The sequence below is a fragment of the Desmodus rotundus genome, chromosome 12, assembly GCF_022682495.2.
Source record: "Desmodus rotundus isolate HL8 chromosome 12, HLdesRot8A.1, whole genome shotgun sequence".
In the NCBI taxonomy this organism is placed as follows: Eukaryota; Metazoa; Chordata; class Mammalia; order Chiroptera; family Phyllostomidae; genus Desmodus; species Desmodus rotundus.
This window is the reverse complement of record NC_071398.1, coordinates 29,969,897-29,992,266: the sequence shown is the minus strand read 5'-3', so window position 1 is coordinate 29,992,266 and position 22,370 is coordinate 29,969,897. Positions and strand designations below refer to the sequence as shown.

General features: G+C 49.2%; 1 protein-coding gene and 1 pseudogene across 1 annotated transcript; one reads left to right on the top strand and one right to left on the bottom strand.

Annotated features, from left to right (window-relative positions):
- The first annotated feature begins 3,666 nt into the window (after positions 1-3,666).
- Positions 3,667-5,278, top strand: LOC112300579 (heparan-sulfate 6-O-sulfotransferase 1 pseudogene; annotated as a pseudogene).
- Positions 5,279-14,231: 8,953 nt separating this feature from the next.
- Positions 14,232-20,149, bottom strand: LOC112300580 (speedy protein E4-like). The gene is made up of 7 exons (XM_024555852.2): positions 20,041-20,149; positions 19,295-19,486; positions 18,588-18,646; positions 18,101-18,186; positions 16,319-16,490; positions 16,073-16,147; positions 14,232-14,336 (listed from the first exon to the last, which is right to left on the bottom strand). Exons 1-7 carry the CDS (start codon positions 20,147-20,149, stop codon positions 14,232-14,234), a joined length of 798 nt encoding a protein of 265 aa, XP_024411620.2.
- Positions 20,150-22,370: the final 2,221 nt, after the last annotated feature.

Genomic DNA, 22,370 nt, shown 5'->3' with positions numbered 1-22,370 from the left:
CCATGTGTGCTCAGTGGCTAGCACATTGGGTAGCAGAGATTGTAGCCCTGTGGATGCTGCCCTTGACCTGTCCTCCCTGCTGGCCCACATGACAGCACTGTGGGACCCAACCAAGGCTTCATGACCTTCTAGAATGTTCCCTAACCTTGGTCACAGCATTTGCTTTAGAAATGCTGATCAGTTCCTTGCCTTTCAAGCCTTTTTACTGTGAACGTGAGGGCAATGGCTTCCCTGGCTGCCTCATCTTCACCTTGAGCTCTCAGTAGGTCCCAGGTAACCTGAAGGCTCACGATGGCTCCCCAGGTGGGGCGGCCACTCATCCCAGTATAGTGTGGAGACCCAGGCTGCAAGAGGGCGGCAACCTGCCACCCTCCCTTCCCACGGAGACAGGTCAGCTCCCAGAGACCTCAGCGACTGGTGGGCTGCTCCATCCAGGCCTTGCCTCTCCTCTGGGAAAGGGCATCTCTGGTTTTCTGAGAAGAAGCCTGTCTGCTGCCTGCTCAGGGACTGAGGGCAGCCCACTGTTGGAGGAAAACCATCCTTTGAAAAGATTATGCTGGAGAACATTGCTGAGCCGCTTTCACAGGTGAAAGCAGCCTTGCTGAACCCAGAATGTAACCGAGAGGCATCTCAACATCCATCAATGGGGACATCTTTCCTCTCCCGCCAAAACGCTGGCCATCCCCTCTGGCTTGTCCCAGACAGGGGCCCTGGCCCACACCTCTGTCCCATGTGGCGGTGGGTGATGACGGGGCAGGACAACGGGCTTTCCACTACTGCAGGGAAGTGTGTGGAGCAAGGGGGGTGTGGGCTACAAGCAGGGGACACCTTGTAGGGGCAGGGTCTTGGGAGGCTTCCTAGTGGCTGGGACTTGAGACGGAGAACAAATGCATGCAGCAGGCAGGGGACAATGTTCTGGGTAGAGGGAAGACCAACTCCTTGAGGGTGGGGGCAGCGTAGGGGATCCTTTGGAGGCTAACGGTGTTTTAACACGCAAACAGGCTTTTTCAAGTGCAAACGAAGGGCTCCAAACTACTGGTCAGAATTAGATTCTTGGGACTAGAAAGGGTCCTGCGAGAGCCAGAGGATCTCTTGCAACCTCCTGCCAGGAAAATACCCTAAATTCTCCTCCCAGAAAAAGACCTTTACAGCCAATTGAGAGTTGGTCCCTCATTGTAAACCCCTTTCCCTTGGCTTCCAGAACAACGGTCAGCCTCTTCCTGCCAGAAGCTTTTCCCATATTGGATGAGCTTTCCCATCCAGCGAGCACTTGGCTCCTCGTCTGTCGTGAGCACGCGGCCACAATGGCAGCTCGGTCCCCACCAGCTGCTGCATGGAGCGGCTGCGAGCTCCCGGCCCATGCAGTTAGCCCAGAGAGCACAGAGGTTAATGGTGCTTTCACACTTGACACCAGCCACGTGCTCCCCAGCCAAGAAATGCAACAGTCTGAGAAGAAAACAGTCTCGGATCTTTCCACAGCCGCTGAACCTATGGTGATCTCAGGCCAAATCAGGCTGCACTTGCTCTGCTCGACTTTTGGCAGAGGAAGTAGAGAGGGCCCCGACTTTGGGAGCCCGCAGATTGGAGAACTGGCATCCGAACTGCAAAGGGCTATGGCTGTCAGGTTCCTTTAAGTGGCAGGTGTTTCTGGTTGAGAGTTTTTTTCCCACTCAACAATTTATCTGCTTTGTTATTCATTGCTTGTTCAATAGGCCTCTTCCACCCTCAGGTGTAAGAGACAAGAACCTGGACATCTTTTGGGGTCATTCTGCTGATCATAGCTCCCTTGAGGTAGCCCTCCCCTAAGTCTTCAATAGCACATTCACTGATACAAGTTTTCTGGAAGGTCCTTAGGCTTTAAGCCAGAGCCGTGTCTGTGGCTGCACTTCTGTGGTGGCCTGGGAGCGCAGGTGTTATCTAGGGCCCTGATGCCCCTGCATTGCGCCAGGCTCCGTACGAAGGACAGTGGAAGAGTGGACACTGGGCAGACGGTTAGCAGTCTCTGTCAAGTTTAATCTTGAGAACAGCCCAACAAGGCAGCCGTTTCATCACGGCTTTTTCAAAGATGGGGAAACGCAGCCTCACAGAAGTTAAGAAACGTGTCAGACCATTGAATGCCTGAAAACGAAGGAATTCTGTGGTAACGGGGCACAGGCAGGGTACTGAGAATGCCAAGGCCAGAGGAGTGACCGGGTGCTCAGTTCCAGTAATCATGGCATGTCCCTTCGCATGGAAATCACCTGTAAAATCACAAAGGAGCTTCGTGTACATGTGCTGCAGGAACAGCGCTGTCTGGGACCTGGGAGGTGTGATTTAGGGCATCGGAGGCATAGGGATGCTGCCAGTCACTCCCAAAGGTCTGGGGGGACCATTTCTACAAATGTAATAATCTGCTAACTTACCTGGATGACTCTGACATCGGAAGTCACCTGCCGCTACCCACCGCTCTTCTGCCTGCTCCAGCTTGATGATCACATGGGTCTGGTGCTGTTCTACCCTGTGCGTGACAAATGGAGCCGGGCTTGGACCAGCTGGTTGGCTTCCAAATCTCTGAGTAGAAAGTGCAGCCTCAGAGGCTGCTTCACAAGGGGACCTGGTTTGACCTTATCAGAATTAGAACCCTTTGATGGAGAAGCAGAGATACAAGTACTCTACCTGGTACCCAAAAGAAATTAGATGGTCTTCTTGCTTATTTCTTCAAACTCTAGGACAACATCATTGACTAGAAGCCCCCACATAGCACCAATTCAGAGAACAAGCTCTCCTCACCCACGGAGATGAGGTGGCTGTACTTCCCCAGCATCATGTCCCTGTAGGTTGTCTTCTCAGCAGGGTCCAGCTGCTGCCTCTCCTCCTGCGTAAAGTCTACAGTCACATCCTTGAATGGCACTTGCCCCTGTAACAGCATGAAATTGGATGGTGGGAACTGGGTGACGTGGAGAAATGGGGACAAGAGCTCACTGAGCTCACAGGTACAGTCAACTATGAACGTTGCATACCTTTTTAGGTTACAGATTGTGGAAGGAAAACAAACCACACTGGAAACACATGGCCTTTGGGTTCCTTCTCATGTCAAACCAAAACCAAAAACCCTTCAAACCAAAAAGGAAACTGAGGTCTGATTTTGCAACTGAAGTGTCTGAGTTTTGGAGGCCATACCATGAGTAAAACATCATTCCTGCTCTCAGAAAGTTTATATCCTGATAAGGACACGCCATGTAAATGAACATAACCATTTTATCCCTTGTCCTTTTCTTCACTGGGTTTGCTGGTGGCTCCATCTCTTCCCTGCCTCTTCACGCTGGCGTGCCCAGACCCTCCCTGATCACACCCCTTCCCACACTCCCTGTTCTGGTGGGTACCTCCGCTGTCAGCTCCTTGAGCCTCTGACTCCTATTCTTATAGCCAACTATCTGCATGACTGTTTTCAGCTTTCTTTGAATTTTAACTCAAATATCTAATTTTTTGTTAAAATTTGTTGCTTGCAGGAAAGCCCGAGGTGTCATTAGTGATACATACAACATGGAGGGTGGTTTAACAAGAGTTGCCAGATTAGGCTTCCCGGGTTCCGATGTATATTCTACAGGATGAAGGTGAAGGAAGGGGATGAGGTGGGAAAGGTACCAATGGCAAAAAAGGAAGTAGCATCAATATTAGGAGGTTGGTATGGGGCGAAGACCAAGAGGGCACTCTGTCAAGGACAGCTCTGTCACAGTAAGAACTGATTCTAATTCAAGAGAGTTAGTTGAACATATACAATTACTTCCTGCCTAAGACTAAACCCCAAAAGTCCAAAACAAAGAAATACAACCAGTGAGTACATTCTCACAGGAGCACTGGATCACAAGAGGGTACCAACAACTGGGGGTTCTTCGAGGAAATTCTTGAGATATGGAGTAGAGTGGATGAGAACTCAGAGCTGTGGAACACACTTTGTACAGGGCAGGTGCGGGGTTGCAGCACCAGTGAAGAGCAGACTCGCCTGCAGAGCCCTCGCGAATCTCTAGGCCCAGGACCCTGGCGATGTGGCAGCGCACAGGGCTGCGCAGGGTCTTGGCGCGGTGTCTAACAGCGGTGCAAGAGGCAGCTGGGGTGACGGCTTAGGCCTGGCTAGAGCCTGGCGGGAGCCAAGCCTAGCCGAGCATTGGGAGGCTGGGGGCAGGGGAGAGGGTGGGTGGCGGCGATGACACATGCAGTGTGCTGGCATCGTGACTGTGGTTGAGCGTGCCAGCAAGTCGTACTGCTGGTGGCGGGCTCCACCCCTTCACGATAGTCCTGTACCAGTAGGGCAAGGCTGATGAAGCTGGCCAGGGCTGAGCCTAGGCACACCCAGTGGCCTCGAGCCGCCCCACTGTCCAGACCCCTTCCCCACACCCCACCCTCACTGAGAGAAGAAGTATACCTCCCGGTGTGCGAGCTGAAGCTCTCGCTGCGCTTGGACTGGAAGGGCGACGACGTCATCCTCTTTCTGCTAGGTCTCCACCTCGCACAGAACATGCGACTGCTGGCCCTGCAGAACTGCACCTGCTACCCGCCCAACTGCCCTGAGACTTGGCTCTTCTCCCACTTCTTCACCACTGGAGGTGGGGGCTACATGCAGACTGGAGGGAGCTCAGCAACTCTGCCACACTGCTCATGCCCAGGAAGTTCTACTACACCACCCTGCTGGTGAACCTGCTACCTGAGTGCGTGGGGGCATGTGCAGCATGGAACCACATGGAAGACACCTCTGCACATGTGCGCCAGGCGCACACCCACACCCCAGGAGCTACCGCCCTGCCAGGAGGTCATGGACTGGTCAGGCTGCACGCTGCAGGAGTTCTTGGACTGCCTCTACAGCCTGGCCACTAATGACCAGGTGTGCATGCTGGCCGGCCTGAGTCTGGTGGGCTGCCACAACCTGCCCTTCATCCCCAAGGGCAAGTGGGCCCAGCTGCTACTGAAGAGTGCCAAGAAGAACCTATGGGGCATGGCCTTCTTTGCCCTGATGGAGTTCCAGCAGACATTCAACCTCAAGTTCATCTGGCCCTTCATGCAGTACAACAGCCTTGCGGGGTGGGGGGGCATGGAGGTGGATGAGGACACTGCCCAGTGTATGAGGAGCTCAGCAACCTCGACATGCAGCTCTGACTACGCCAAGGACCTGTTCCAGCAGCTGGAGCACAGGGAACCTGGTGCCCCAGAAACCTGGAGGAAAGCCTGCTGCACTGAGCCAAAGAGACTCTGCTGTGAGACAATGTCAAAGGGGTGGGCCTTGCACCCACTGAGGACTGCATGAGCCACAGCATCAAAAAGCGGTAGTTGCAGCCCCTCAGGGGCAGTTGGGAGAGGGGAGGTGAATCAGATAAACTCACAAGGGGCTGCCTAGTACTCAGATGGGAAGAGTCCCAGATCTGCTTATCAGAAGGTAGGTACATCCTGAACAGAGGCAAGGGATGGGCAGTGCTGGTCCAGTGGGGCTAGTTCTCATGGTTTCTCCCTGGCTTGGGGTCTGAGACATCAACCTGTGCTGCCCACTGGCTCAGAGGAAAGTGTGCTTGAAGGATGTCCCAGTCAGGGGTGCAAAGACCAGGGGCAGGTGGCATTCCTGCTCTTCAGGCTCCCACCTCATTGTCACAGCAGCTGAAAGTCTGAAGACAAGAAAAAGACAGGGGAGCTGAGAGTGGGGATTGACCTCGGCAGACCAGGAGTGTGTTTCACGCCCACTCTGCACATACCCACTCTCCTCACTCAGGCCAGTAGGGGTTCCTCATGTTCAAGCTATCCCAGCAGCCCCTGGGCCCCATTGCCCCAGGCCTGAATGAAGGCCCCTCCCTGGGAATGTGAGCAGCCCTTTGAGGTGTTGTCAGGAATGGAGCTCCACACTTGCTCATCATCAACGTCAGGGCCACCTATCTGAGGCCAGTGAGACTCTAGTCCTGCCCTTGGAAGCTCTGTTCCCTCTTGGGCTTCCTGCTCTGGGTCAGGAGATCAGGGCATACCTCCTGGCTCCCCCTCCCACCCCTCTCACAGTCATCAGACTGAGGAGGCTGTGGAGAATGTATCCAGGAGTGAGAAAGCTCCATCCGAGCTGGTCTTTGGGGTGACCACCCAGTCAGACCAGCTCAGAGGGTAGGGGAGGTTGTAACTTAGGGCCCCCTGCCCTGTTCTCCTTTCTGACCCCTGGGACTGGTTAGTGGACTGCCCTGGCCCTAAGCCATCACTTGTGCATTTACTCAGAGCTCCTACCCTACTGCTCCCCCTGCCCCATGTATAAAAGTCCAGTTAAGCCTCTGTTGGCAAGAACATGGCAGACCACAGCTGCTGCCATGAGCCATACCTCGGGGCCATGGTGGTTCTGAATGGCCAGGAAAGGAGATTTGGGTTAGAAGGAATGGCTCTAGGTGGCTCCCAGGTACCCACATTTACAGCCCTCCCCACCCTGAGTTCTCCCTGCATTTCCCTGTCCTTCTCCTCAAAAGCTGGTCAGACCCTGTTTCCAGTAGCCCTACAGTTGGAAAAGCCATGTTCCAAGGCCAGGCCAGTGTCTTATCTGAGTGTGCCCTCCCTGGGTGAGGCCCAAAGCCTGCGTTCTGGGGAATTGAGTGTGAGTCCCACCCTTAGGTGGACGGGTGGGTGCCCCATGTCTCCAGGATAGGAAGCACATGTGCCCAGAGGCCACAGCCTGCCTCAAGGAGGGCAATGAGGGCCACAGGCAAGGGGCCAGCAAGGGCAGCAGCCTCATAGGCAGATCCTGCCAGTGGTTCCCTGCCCCAGGCTCCCCCTGCCACCCCAACTGTCCCATCAGGGAGTGAGGAGTTGGGGAGCAAGGAACCTTCTATAGCACAGGAAAAGCTAAGCTGGTGTCAAATGAGGTGACTGCCCAGGAGGCAGCGGCTTTAGTCTTTGCTTCTCTGGCTTTGGTCCTTTGAGCTTCTTCCACTGGCCACTTCAAATTGTAGTCCAAAGCTGAGTCTCTCCTTGCAGAGCTGTCAGCAGGCCGGGATGGGCGTTGTGCCAGCCCAACCCAGGACCATCCCCAGGAGTGGGTGTGACATGCTGAGGAGGCGAGCGCCGAGGTGATTTAACGGCCCTTTTAAAGGGAAGTGAAGGACAACGTGGTGGGTGGAAGTGTCTGTTCTGATGCTCAGCATTTGGGGCAGGTGTGCTCCAGGGAGGAGGGTGGATGTGTTCACCAGAGCTCGGGGGTGGCTGACCCCAGGGTGTGAGTCCAGAGCTCAGGCCTCTTGTGCCTGGCCTAAGACAGCTCTCCTTGCAGCTCATTTCCTGGGTGTGTGAGCCTGAGTGAAGGATCTGTTCTCTATATATTGGAATGTTGTAACTTACGGCCTATTGTTCCAGTTCACAGGGAAACACAGGTCCCTCCTCAGTTTATTTGCTGCATCTGGAAAGCGGTTCTGTCTCAGGCCAGCACCCAGGCTGAGGTGCTCAGAGATGGTGCCAGCTGGCTGTTCCCCCAGCCCCTTCAGTCTCTAGTCTGGCACATGCCACGTATGCCACCTGCTTTTGGAGGGAGGTTCCTTGTGCCTAGAGCGTCTCCTCTGATGCCATGGTTGGGCTCCACAGATGGCATAGGGCAGCTCGACGCAGGGGCTCTTCCCAGGGCTGAGGGGACAGAAGTAAACACGCAGTGAGTGGACCACTCTCTGCCCATGCAGGCTCTCGACGTAAAGCAACCTGAACAACTTCACTTGGTCAAGTAAGCGTGGAGAAATTGGAAGCCTTGTGCATTCTTGGTGCCAATGTAAGATGGTGCAGCCACTTTGGACAAGGTGTGGTAGTTCCTCAATAAATCAAAAATGGAATTATCATACGATCCAGCAACTCCAGTTCTGGGTCCGTGCCCCCCCAATATGAAAACAAGGACTTGAAGAGCTGTTTGTATGCACCTGTTCAAACAGCATTATTCCAACAGCTAACACGCGGAAGTAGCCCAAGTGCTCCCTGACAGATGAAGGGATACACAAAATGTGGTACATACACACATTTTCACACACACCACAGTTTAGAACTTTAAGGACAATAAGCCAGTCACAAAACAACAAACACTGTATGATTCCACATGCACGAGGTACCTAGAGTCCTCAAATTCCCAGAGAAAGAGAGCAGAAGGAAGGTGCCGGGGGGAGGGCTGGGTGCTGAGAAGAAATGGGACGTTAGTGTTTAATACGGACAGAGGTTCCGTTTTACAAGGTGAGGAGTTTTTGGCGATGAGTGGTGGTAATGGCTGCACAAGAAGATGAGTGTACTTAATACCACTGAACTGTACATTTAAAGATGGCTAAGAGAGCAGATGTTGTGCTATGTGTATTTTACCACACTAAAAAATTTGGCAAAAAAAATAATGAAGTGATGCCTAGCTAATTACATACACTGCCCATTCACTTCTGCAGCCATCCCTCCATGGAGGAGAGTGGAGCGGAGTGGGGTCATCAGTTGAGTATGCTCACAGTAGCTTTAGCAATTATTCTGTCAAACACTGAGATGAAGAAAGTCAAGAAACATCAGCTGAGGAAAACAGCACAAATAAAAGATGAGCATCAAGAAGAACAACTGAACAATGGAATCAAATTCGAAAAGGAAACAACTTACGTTATTTTGCATTGGTTTATATTTTTTTAATAAATTAATCAGGGTGTTGCTTCCATAGAAAGAGAACATTCTGCTAAGAAATAGCCACCAGATAATACTTAGAGATTAAAGGCTGGATTTTTGAATTTAAAAAGTCCTCAGCTAAGAAGCTTGAATAACAAATGGGACATAGAATATATAATTGAGGAAGTCTCTCAGAAAAATAAGAAATTGAAATGCTGAAAGAAAATTAGAGATAAGAAAGCCAGATCTCACAGACCCAACATGTTCAGAAAGAGAGAGTGTGGACGAGGAGCAGAGGGAAGAGTAAAGGCAGAAGTGAGAGTGAGACCTGAGCTGAAGACTCTGGATGTAGCCTTCACACCCCAAGGGGCCAACTAACATGCACAGAGTAGGGGGAAACACAGAGATGCAGACAATTCCTGATACAATATCCAAAGGATGAGAAAAAAATCCAAACAAGTGACAGAGAAAGTACAGGAGACCCTTGGTAACTGACATTCTGTTTCTCACAGAGAATGGCCTACAACTTTTAAAAGAAAAAGGATTTTGAACCTAGAACTGTACACCGAGTCAAACTATCATGTAAGCCTAAGAACACTCTAAAGGTATTTTCAAAAGAGCAAGACAACTTATCTAATAAACCAGCCCCTTCACGACACTGAATGATGTACCCCAATGACACCCAGAGCGCCAGCAAAGAGGACCGTGGGAATGCGGGACCCTCAGAGAGAGACCAGCGCGCACGGGCATTCAGTGCTGGGAGAAGGAGCAGTTTTAGGGCCTGCAGACACTTGCCTCACACTTCAGAAGGGAAGTGCTCAGGAAACATGTTCCGTTCTCCTGTTACTTGTGGTGCAAAGGCTCTGTGCTCTCTGACACGGCCCCACCTGTCAGCCCCACAGGTGAGAGTCCCTGGAACGGCAGAAGGAGAGCCAAGTGGTGAGCAGGATGTCCAGGTTATTCCGAGAGCAAGCCGAGTGAGCTTATAAATCACCCATGGGGCGGAATAAGCTCCTGGGTTAAAGTCGTCCAGAAGGCAAGAAGTGGCAGAGATTGGAAGACTGCTCAATTAATCAGTAAAATTACATGCCAATATTACTTACATCAACACAAATATCCAAATTCAGATATTAGCACACAGAACCCAATACCAGATTGAAAAGATCACTATAATAGCTAAATGGGACTTATTCTAAGAACAGACTACTTTAATATTTGGCAAACCATTAATATGCCATTAGAATACAGCTGATAAGAAAAATCTTGTATCTCCAAAGATGCTGAAAGAGCCTCTGATGATACTTAAACTGCATATCAAATTCAAAAATGAAAACTCTCAAGAAAATGGGAACTAATACTTCACTAGCATGAATATACGTACATGCATACACATGAACTCTTATAGCCTAATATGCATAATGTGTCTGATGTATACCTATGTAAGTTACATATACAGGCACATATGCACACTTTTACAATTTATGAACATACACACATGCTCACACGCACACACACGTTTATGCTTCAGTCCTCTCGAATCTAAAGTCAGGATGTTACTTAATGAAGAAACACGAGATGTTCTTGTGAGAGGTGGGACACGCACAAGGTGCCTTAGAGTTCCAGCCAAGGAACAGGGAGGGAAAACTGAGACAGTTAAGAGCTGAGATATTGGAGGAAATAAGCAGGAAAATACAACCCATACAGAAAATAATCAAGCAACTGAGATGGGCCTAGAACTGACACAGATGTTGCAGTTAACAGAGAATATTGTCTATTAACTGTATTCCGTATGTTGAAAAAATTGAGTAGAGTCAGAAGAGATATTTTAGAAGACTCAATTTGAACTACTACAGATAGGAACTAGAATATCTTCTTGAAATGAAAATTACACTGAACTAGGTTAACAGCATCACCAAAAAAAGAGATTAGTGAGCATAACGACATTTCCATCTTTATTGTTAAATCCAGGGATAAAATCGGAAGTCACAGGGCAATGACCTGCTCATCCTTCAAATATTCCTGTCACTCTTTTTATTTGGTTGCCAGCTAACAACACAAACAGTATTCTCTAGTGAAGATGTCTTCACTTCCCATTCCTTCTTCGGTTCTCTGTGTCCTGGCTTTGTCCTCACTGCTTTCCCCCACACGTTGGTAAAGGCTGGCCTTGACCTGATTATACTGAACCCAGTGGGCATTTTCCAGCCTGTTTCCTCATGTGACCATTCATCTGCCTTTGACAGATGTTTTTCTCCTTTACTTGGCTTTTAAAAAGTTTTACCTGTAAGTAGTTTCGTATGTATCTTTCAATGATAAGGAGTCTTTGAAAAAGTGGGTGGGGATACCCCATGATACCATTCTTTCTTTTCTAAAAAGATTTTATTTATTTATTTTTAGGAAGAGGGGAGGGAGAGAGAAGAAGAGGGAGAGAAACATCAATCAGAAGCCTGCCGCACGGGTGCAACCGAGGCACATGCCCTGACTGGGAATCAAACAGGCAACTTTTCAGTTTGCAGGCCAGTGCTCAACCCACTGAGTCACACCAGCCAGGGCCCATTCTTCCTCACATAATATTTAATGTCCAAAGTTTCACAGTTTTCTAAAAGCTTTTGGTTTGTTCTTTTCAGTCAGTACACAAATAGAGTCCATATGTTTCAGTTGGTAGATAGGTTTTTAAATCTCTTCATAGCAACTACCCCTATATGTCTCTAGTGTTATTTCTTAGCAATTTGTTTTTTTTGGGTTGTTTACCCTCATTTTCCACAGTCTGGATTGTGTTGATTGCATTGCCATCTGCTTTGATTTTACTTTTTAAAATGCCTGTGTGCCTTGTAAAGTTGGCAGTTAGATCAGAAATTTACTCAGACTACATTCAGTTCTTTTAGCAAGACTGTCGTCGGCGACACCTGTCTTTTCTCTTCCGGAAGCACGTGCATCTGCCTGTCTTTGATGTTAGCCTGTGGAGGCCGATGTTCATTGCTGTGACCCACTAGTCCCTCAGGGGAGACAAAATGGTAATACTCTCCTTTACCATCTCCTCCTCACTTACCAGCTGGAATACTTCTCTAAAGAAAACCATCTTCACTCTACTTGGATCTGTGGTTCATACAAGAAAGACAATTTCCAAAATCCTGAGTGACAGGATTTGATGTCTGCTTCATTTTGTTATTGTTATTAGCTCACAGGTTTAAGTGAATTTTCAGTATTTTGGTATATTACGTTGTTACTCTTTTTGATGATTAAGTGGGTCCATCTTTGAATCACTTCACGTTAGTTTCTGAGTCCTTTTGAAACTTTCCCTATACGTTAACATTTAACAGCATTCTCTTTTATTCAACATTTAATTGTGAAAAAACTTCAAATTGACAGAACAGTTACAAGGGTGGTACAAAGAACTCCCATACTCGTTTGCGTAGACACAGTGTGGAGAAGACTGTCCACCCAGACACTGAAGTCCGGTTTCCCCTTAATTTAAAGACTGTCTGTAATGTCACCGCTGCATGAGGTGTCCTGTAGCGCCAGTCCGGTCCTTAGCTTGATAGCTAACGTCTTCGAATCAGTGACCACAGATGACTCTGATAAATAAGGGATAGGGGTGTATCATGCTTATAGGTGACACATTTAAGTGAAATGTTAGTTAGTGCATAAAGTTCTGTGATAACACATAATATTAGCCTGGGATAACTTCCCAGGCAAAAAGAACCCCACACCCGGCACTCAGCCATGCTTTCTCTTTGGCTTCCCTTCACTCAGTTACTCAGGTGTCATGAGCTGCCCCCGTGTCCTAAATGTGTGCACCTCCTGTGCTATTCCGACAGCCTGTGAGCACCCCCTTACTTCACTGCCCACTTCTTCAGCTTCTTGTCTCCCCTGTCATAGCTGCGGCCTAAAATGTTCCCGCATCCACAGCTGTCTACTGTCCCCCACCGCCCGAGTTCCGCCGGCGCTCCTGGCAATGCTCAGCGTGCTGTGTAATGCATGTTGTGGCTTGCCCTTGGCCCTGTTCCTTTGGAGGAAGCTCCAAAGTCCTGGGAATTTCCTGAGCGACAGGAGTGTCTGCGAACTGTGCTGGGCCCCAGGAGTGCACCTGCGTTTGTGCTGAGGAGGTGACTCAGGGTGGGGGCCAGTCAGGCCAGAAAGACCAACCTTGTGATTAGAGGTCAGGGGTGGGTAAACACATCTGTGTGCTGGGAGGGAGGTCCAGCCTGAGGCCACTGGGGACTTGGTGTCCGGGACCATCCCATCTCCCAGGATGCTTGGCTTTCCTCCGTGATCCTCTATTCATGATTTTAGCTCCTCCTTCTCCACGCCCATCCCATTTCACAGCTTGAGCTCATCCCCTCTTCTTTCTCTTTTTTATTTTGCTCAGAATTTCTCCAATTTCCTCATGTCTTCCCCATGGTTCCCACCTCAACACAGGCTCTTGTCCTCTGACCACGTGAAGCCGGTAGGGGAGGCTGTGAGAAGGGCTCCCATTAGGGTTGAAGGTTGTGAACACTGTGTGTGTTCTCTGGTGCCAGTGGGTCCACGTTTAACAGCCATTTCCAGGGAAGTGCATCTCGTTGAGTCACCTGTGCTCTGTTTTGAATTCCACATTGTTGTCTAGGTGCCCATGGTGCTTTGTCCTCCTCTCTGCTCTTCCCATTCTTCTACCTCAACATCGTGCCCTTCTTCCCTGCTCTCAGACTCTAGCTGAGGCAAGAGGTTGGCCTCAACTTCTTGTTTTTCCTATTCACCTGGAAAACCATTCAGGATTATTTATTCCTCAGAGTTAAGAAATTTGCTTGAGTGACATCAACCCCATTAGGCTACATTATCCCCTGACAGTGAGCAGCTAATCAAACTGGGACAACCACACACCTCACAGAGGTGAGAATTTCATCTTCATTGTATTTCCTCAAGAGATGCATTGCACCGTGCTCTTTAATGATCTGAAATAACACACAAACCCGTCAGCCAGGCAAGTTCAAAAATTACAACTGAATTCTCACAGTTCAATAATAGAGGCCAAACAAAACATAAAAATTTATTTTGACAAGAGTATGGGTGAGCTACCCACCTAGATCTATGGTAATTGATACCACATAACAGAAAAAACCACAAAAACTCCTCCTGGTAAGGTAAAGAGAATTACATTTTACATATTTAAAACAGCTATAATAGTCACCCAAAACCTCAGTAGGAAAAACATGTTTTCAAAACTTAGACTATTTCAAAACTATTTAATATAAAGCTATACATTTTAAATAATAAAGATATAAATATTAAATATGAGAATAAATATAATAACCTTATGGGAACATTTTCAAAATAAACCAGTAAAATTTGGCATACATTCAGCTGTCACAATCTTACGGCTCTAATCTGGCACCCCAAATATTTCCTTCTGCTCGCAGCCCCTAAACTCCACCTTCCGACGGCTGTAGACTGTCGAAACCAAGTGTATAGAAAACGGGACCTCCTGCTTCTCCCTCAGGGGAGATGTGAATCAAACATCTGAAATTTTGGGTGTTGACTTAGAAAGGGGCAAAACCTGAAAAAACCCTGGTTTCCAATTGTCCTTAAATGGACTCCTAGAAGTGTTCCGAAGAGCAGGGCATAATAACTCTCCAGCTCTTTTGGGAATATTCTGGGCTCTGCTAGATTATCTGCACAGGAGGCTCCTCTTTCGCTTCCTCAGGCCTGTCTTTAGCGTCTGGATTGACTTCCTGCTGAGAACTGGAATCTCTTGTGGGTGCAGCGACCTAGAAGTAAGAGAGAGAGAGACAGGATGTCACATTTCAAAAAGGCAACTCTCCAGATAGAAAGATGATCTAAATTCTCAGTCAATTCCAAGCAGAGTTTAAACTAACCTATAAATCCAATTGTCTCTCTAATCCTCTGTTCTCAATCCCCATCTCACACTTTCGTTTTTCAAGTATGATTGTTGAAGTTTGATGACCCTGAGTCCAAAAATTGCTTCATATACCCAGTGACCTGCTTCCTAGGAAGGACTCGAAGTGATTCTGTTCAGGGAGCAGCCCACAGAGGGAGTCTGGCTTCGCCTTACTCACACCTTGGTCCATTCATACGAATGAAAATCTGAACTTGTAATCACACTAGAAACATCCCTGACACATCAACATCACAAACCATGGGGCCAGGGGCCTGCTCCCCAACGCTAACCTTGGATTCTAATGTTTACCCATAACACCTGGTCTAAACTTGGCTAATGCTGCAGTCACAGTGCTTGTGTGCCCCCAAATTCACAACCCCTAGAGTGATGGTGGCTCAGTTGGTTGGAGAGTCGACCCATACACCGAAAGGTTGTGAGTTTGATCCCTGGTCAGGGCATGTACCTAGGTTTTGGGTTGGATCCCTTCTTACACTGATGTTTCTCCCTCTCTCTTCCTTCCTCTCTCTCTAAAATCAATAAACATAACCTTGGGAGAAGATTTACAAAAAGAAGAAGTGGGGGCCTTTGGGAGGTGATCAGGTCATTGGGTGGAGCCCTCATGGATGAGATTATTGCTCTTATAGAAGACCCCAGAGCCATGCCTCAGCCCTCACACCGAGTGCATGCCTGGCAGGGAGTTGGCTGCGTGCAGCAGAGAAGAGGGTCCTCACCAGAAGGCGACCTGATCTCAGACTTCCAGCCTCCAGAACCAGGGGAAGTCAAGGTCTGTTCTGTGTAAGCCACCACTCTCTGGTCTTTTGTTATAGCAGCCAGAATGGTCCGAGATAGCTAGTTCGCAAGGTTGAAAGCAAACCTTTGCTTAATGCTATGCCCAAAGCTGTAACTTAATGTGTGGGTTGTAGTGAGCCATGTGGAGCTAGTCTTTCTCAACCTTTGCTCATTCTGACAAACTTCCTGGACCTTAAACTTGAGGGGAAAATGTGTAATTGTACAAGAGGAGAGATTGTGAGCCGGGGAAAAACACTCTGGTGATGTGGCCATCAGCAATTTGTTTGAGAGTAAATTTGGATGAAAATAGAGCTATTCATGATTTATCTTTCATTGTTGCATGTAGAGATGGTTCCATCTCATATCCCATGTTACACATTTACTTTGTTGTAAGTAAGTCGCTATAGTTGGTATTCCCGAGGGATAATGGGCCCATTGAATTAACAGCAGGAAGTCAAAACACAATATAGGGAAAAATTTGGAAACATATGCACTTTTCACAAAACTCAGCATTCCAACGAGCTGTCATTTGGACCCAGTTACTTCAGTGAAATGATTTCAGCCAAGTCTTGAGGCCTGGCACCCACATATCCCATCGAGGAACCTGGGTGTGGTTTGTCAACTTGTGGCTGGGAGCCAAGTCGGTGCTTGGCTGTGTGCCTGGTGGGTGTAGTTCACAGTGTGTGGAGGGTGTTGGGGAGGGGTGGGGTGGATGAGTATGGGTGCAGCAGTTAAATGTCTTGGATTTCCTAAAGGGAAAACCAGTCATTCCGTCTGGACCTGTGCGGACACAGCCCTGCCTTTTTGCACACCTACCTCAGGCTCCCTGATCTCAGAAAGGAGACTGCGATCTCGCCTCCACACCCACAGCTCGGGATCAAAGGCCTGGATCTGGAAAGACAAACAGCTCCTGAGGAGATAACGACTCTCTGGGTGGACACCATCGCTCCCCTTGCCCAGTCCCCAAATCTCTCTCATCCCCCAATCCAGACTGTGATCCCCCATGATCTCTTCTCTCTCCAATCTGGCTCCTCCTCCGCCAGATCCCCACAGCCCACCTACCTCTTCACACTCTTCCTTGGTGACCCATGCCCTGTAGCCCATGGAACGAAAGAACTGAAATAGCAGTTTGTGGAACAAGGGACGCCGGGCGCAGTTGCTGTCCCCATAGAGGAAGGAAAAGATGGCCTCTTTAGGAGCGTGGTAATTCTCTTCCATATCAAGAGCCAGGTAGCTGGGGAAAGCCATCAAGGTGTCAGTCAGGAGCTGGACAGGAAGGACCCCTGCCTGAGGTCTGCTTCTCAGAAAGGACACAGATTAGATCAGCTTCACACAGGACCCACAGGAGCCCTCTCCAGTGTCACAGAGTGCCACCCTGTGATCAAGAAGCCCCTGTGAAGCCCCTGAGACCTGAAGGGCACCTCTCATACCTTGATGATGCAGATAAGATTCAGGGGAAGCCCGCCCCCATCCTTTAACCTGCTGTGTGTGCACACACCTGTCTCCCTGTAGTGTAATTTCCTAGACAGCTCCTGCGGGCAGGGCCCGACTGGCCCATTGCAGTATTCATCACTTTCCTACCAAGTGACCAGCAGAGGACTTGGTTCCTCAGCGCACGCACTCAGCAGCCCTTCTTGAATTCTGTTTCCAACCTCATGTTTCTGGGCACTTGAGATGCACTTGATAAGGTTTCACAGAATGAATGACGTAATGCTCTGTCTCATAGTCAAGTGCAAAACCAAGTACCTCAGAGACTCAATATAACTTAAACTTTGCAACATGTAAAGAACTGTGCTCAGTGTTTTAGGGAGCCATTGATGTTTTGACAAGACTGCCTTCAACTCTGGTCTAGTCTGATGGGATTAAAGGAGAAAGGTGGAGATGAGAAATAATTGTAATCCAAAATATCACATTGTGATAGAATTTTAATTAAAGTGCTACTGGGCTGCAGAAGTCAGGGGGGTCTGAAGATTTTGGTGTTAGAGTTGGTTTTCAGAAGAAATCATTTCTTTTATTTTCTTATGTGTAAAAAAATACCAAGACCTAAAACACAGCATAAAATCAGGGAAGGGCAGCGAAACAAAGATTGTCACGTCTTGGTGGGGAGCAAATGTGATGGGGATCGTAGAGAGAGCTGACTTGAAACTGAGAACTCTGGCCTTGGTTTAGAACAAAATTAGCCAATGACATTGTTGGGAGAGGGGTTAGACCGGTGTTTTAGAACTACCTTCAGAGAGACTTGTGAGAAACATCCCTAGGGGTCATGGTTTTTCCTGCTCACCCGAGGGTATGTTTATCGATTTTAGAGAGAGGGAGAGACAGAGAGAAACATCGATGTGAGAGAGAAACATGGATCGGTTGCCTCATGCAGGAGCCCTGACCGGGATCGAACCCGCAGCATTTTGGTGCACCAGAGACACTCCAAACAGCTGAGCAACCCGACCAGGGCCCTGGGGAGCCTTTCACAACAGATCTGTTGTTTAAAGAGGGCCTTGATCCAGGAGAAACACCATCACATTTGGTAGCGTGATGAGGTGGGGGGTGGGGGGAGAGAAAAATTAGAAATGGTCAGTCTCGAGCCTGTTCCCTCAGAGGAAGAGTGGAGTCAGTTCTTTATGAGGCTTTTATGTTTTCTTTTTCTTTGTTCCATCTTTTAACTGGCATTAGGGTTGTTGGCTTTGACAAAGAACAGTATAATAAACACTATACTAGTCCTATCACAGGTATAGACACAGTACACAGTAGAAATGGTTGGAAGAACAGAATAAAGGTCGGGGGCCCACTCCTCTCCCCGCACTCCCCAGAGGACGAACGCTGACTGATGGGCTTCAGCACAGCACTCACAGGGCCAGGAAGAAGTGAATTCTCTGGTACTGCCAGCAGAAGAGGCCCGCGCGGCTGAAGTAAGCGATGACCATCGCCAGCAGGTACTGGTGGAAAGAGGGGAAGAACATACCAGAGGGCTCACGTGGTGAAAGGGGAAGAACAGTGGGACAAGGGAATGGCTGGTGCTCCCAGGATGACAAGCGCTGAGGGTTTCAGGGCGTGTGTGTAGGACAGCCAGCATCACGGGGTCTCTGATAAGCTGGAGCGAGAGGGAGTCCCCAAGAGCTGAGAGAACAGGGGACATGATATGTCAGCAACCACAGGGACAGGCCTTGGGCTCAGATGCCACAGGAGCCAGGCCAGAGGCAGGGCTGCCGTCCACACTGCAAGAAACGCCTGGGTCCCTGAAGGGAAGTGGTGACAAGGCATCTGGTTGGACCGGGAACTGTGGGCTCAGGAAGTCCCTCTGTCCCAGGATCGAAGGTGGAGCAGGAGTACCAGTTACCTTGTCTGTGAGCCTCAGGCTTCTGTCCCACTCCAGGAACCCTTTCACGACAGGATCCTCTGTGCAGAGGGGGCAGGTGTTAGCTTGGCCACAGGAACAGGGTTGCTGGGGGCGCGTTGTGGGGCAAAGAGGAGAACTGTGCCCTTCTTGGGGAAGGTTCGGGATTGTGGCCAAGGCTGAGGCGGACAGGAAGAGGGAAAGAGGAGATTGTTCCCTGGGCAAGGAAGCAGGGTGACACCGCCCCCACCCACCCAGTGTGGGGGGACTGGGTGACAGGTAGGGTGGCAGTAGCATATCCGCATCACTCGGATCTTAGGAAATCAGTGCTGCTCCCTCATCACGCATGAGTGTGCCCCTGGCGCTGCAGTAGCCGGTCAGTCATTTTCTCAATGGACAGCACATCAGGGTGCGGCGGTGGCTTCATTATACACAGGTGCAGGTATTTAGATTCAAAGGGCTGGTCAGAGCTAAGAAGTCTCAGAGGGTACAGTGGAAACCAGGCCTTGTAATCACAAATGCAAGCCCTTTTCAAGTCTAGCCTAATCCTGCATTACTTCTAAGTGTCCCCAGTGAGCGACCAATAGGGAGTCCATGTAGGATAGAGAATGTACCAACTAGCAGGGGGTTCCTTGCTGTTGGAAAAATACAGGTATTAAATTTGTTTTAAGAAGAGGGGTTGGAGGGTGCTCTCCAGGGTATCTTCTTACTGAGCAGCCTGGCAAAGGCCTCGTGGTGTTCTGGCAGCACCGTGGATGTGCGCTTCTTCTTCAGCGTCATTTTCAGGCCACACACCGTCTCTATGACCCAGACGTTGTCAGGCCCAGCGGCCATCTCCTCCTCTGCCTCCTCCCCTGCCTCCTCCCTGGTTGACCGCTTCCTCTTCTTCCTCTTACAGTCAACTGTGGTTGGAGGCAGGGGGCTGGAATCCACACAGGGGGCTGAGTAAAGAACCCAGGGTACAATATGAGGCTTTTTTGCCTTGGGAATTCAGCTACTGGTCACCTAAACCAGATGCCCAGTCCGCCGGACCCATCCCCTCCTCAAACCCCTCCATTCTCTCCAGTCTCATAGGCTACTGGCCTTCTCCCTAGCCGTCTTTTCACCTTTCTCCTGTGGTCCCCCTCCACATCCACCTTGCCATTGTTCTACATCTCTGTCCTGAAAACTGTTCTTTGTTAGAGGTCATTTGTCCCATGGAAGGGGAACAAAAGGAACCATCATTGTGTCCTCCCTTCCCTTCTCTCATCTTTGACTCTCATCTCCTAACCCTCTTTTCTTGCCTCCCAGACTTTCCTTTCATGGAAAGGAAACTACTTGTCCCCAGCTCCTGTAGTTTCCTCCAATCCCTGGCTTTCTGAATCTCCCCTTTCTTTCACACGCACCCTCCTCACCCTCCTCACACCTTCCTCCTTAATGGGCACCTCTGTCAAATCCCTATGCCCTGTTTCCTCACCTGATGGTCCTGGGTTGACCTGAATTACTGTCACCTCCAGGGGATACCCTGAGGTGCTCGGCTGGGGGCTCAGGTTGTCAGACTGGAGACTCTGTTCACGGCCGGCCATGATTTCTTTCAAACTCTTCTTTCAGGAAATCTGGGTGATCACAGGGCTGGAGAGAAGAGGCTGTTGTCCACCCTCGCTGCCCAGCGCCACGGAGTTTGATCCTTCCAATCAGGAAGGTCGGAAGCCTCTGATGTCATCAGTCATTCCAACCTGGCAACCAGTTTGAAAGATTCAAACACATATGTGTAACTGCCAAATACGTAACTGCCATACATACATGTAACTACCATGTGTGCACTTCTCCTGGACATCAGGGGTAAACAGTATCTCCTGCGTCTGACCCAACAACCTCAGACCAGCCTCCAGAACTGTCCTCAAGGGTCAGCATCGCTCTTTACCTCCTCCCCAGCAGACACTCTGTTCTCTCCATTCTGAACTTGAACTACGTTGGGATGTCTTCTTTGCCATTCCTATTTCAGAGTGTCGCTTGGTGAGAGAGGGAGGAGACAAGGGCATTTAGGGAAAGCAGAAATGCTAAGACCTTGCAAGAGTGGGACAAAGGTGTAAAAAAGTTCCTGGGTACAGGGACTTGTCAGATTAACAAGTTACTTTAAAACACTGAATTTGGTGCCCTGAGCCCAGTGTGGCTCAGTTGGTTGAGCATCAACCCTCAAAGTGAAAGTTCACTGGCTCGATTCCTGGGTTGCAGGCTGGTCCTTGGTTGGGGACCTGTGCAACCGATCGTTGTTTCTCTCACACATCAATGTTTCTCTTCTTCTCTCCCTCCCTTCCCCTCCCTTCCGCTCTCTCCAAAAATAAATAAATAGAAATCAGGGAGAAAATCAATCTGGAGCGGTACAACCACTTCGGAAAACAACGACAAAACAACAAACACGGAATTTGGCAAAGCTCAATGTTCGTAGACGTGATGTTGAGGATTCTGTAGTGGGGGAGATGCATCCTCTACCCTCAGGCAGCTTTTTCCCAAGAGAATTGTGAGAACCTAATCTCCTAGAAAGCTGTACAAGTGCTCACATCCTTCAGATGGTGTCTACAGTTTCTGGGAGTCTATGAATCGCCCAAAGCCGGCCCCCAAGTCCAATGAAGAAACTCTAGTGCACATATCACAATGTTCAGCCTGCGTATCACTCTCGGGCCAGAATTTCACTGCCACGCAGGGATCCTATGAATAAAATGTCAGACGCACAGAAAGATTAAGTGGAAAGATCTCTGATTCAAGACAGAACAGGATGTTCTCTGTGAAGGTGGGGAGTGCAGATGTAGAAAATCGACTGACCAGCTCGGTGTCCTGCAGGATCAGGGAGACAATTTTTCTGGATCGCCTGCCAGTCTCTTACCCCTGCTATTCACCTGGGCACTTGGGCAATGAAACTTTTCCTTCCTTCCTCCCTTTCTCCCTTCCTTCCTTTCTTTTCTCCCTCTTTTGAACAATAGTGTGTGAGAGATACATCCATCAGTGGCTCCTTGCACGCCCCCAACTGGGGACCCGGCCCGCAACCCAGGCATGTGCCCTGATTGGGAATTGAATCAGTGACCCACTTTGGTTCGAAGGCCAGCACTCAACCACTGAGCCACACCAGCCTGGGCCTTCCTTTCTTTCTTATTGTGGTGAAATAACGTAACAAATTACCGTTTTAACGACATTAAAGGTTAAATTCTGTGGCAATGAACACAGGCATGTTGTTGGGCCACAGTCAGCACCAGCCATCTCCAGAACTGTTTCATCTTCCTAAACTGAGACTCTGCACCCAATAAATACTAACTCCTCATCATCCCCCCAGGTCCTGGGAACCACCTTTCAACTTTCTGTCCCCGTGAGTTTGACTACAGTAGGTGTTTGGTGTTTGTACAGTTCTTTCGGGCTTAGTCAGTCAGCATAATGTGTTCAAGGTTCATCCATGTTGTAGCCCGTGTCAGAACTTCCTTCTTCTGATAGGGGGAATAATAACCATTATATAAACCATACTTTGATTATCCACCCGTCTGCTGTTGGACACTTGGGTTGTTTCCACCTTTTGGCTGTGAGTCTTGCTTTTGATCCAACATTTGAACTTGGACGAGACAGTCAGGATGTACCCAAACTTTTATTTTGTATTTGGATCATGCATGTTTCTAAACAGCCCATGCCAACCATGAGTGAGGTCCAATCGGTTCATCCAGAAGACAGTAAGGCAGATCCTCGACAAGTGAAAAATAGAACCATTGTATGATGCAGCCATCGCAGGTCTGGTATTCATCCAAAGGAAACGAACACTGGACC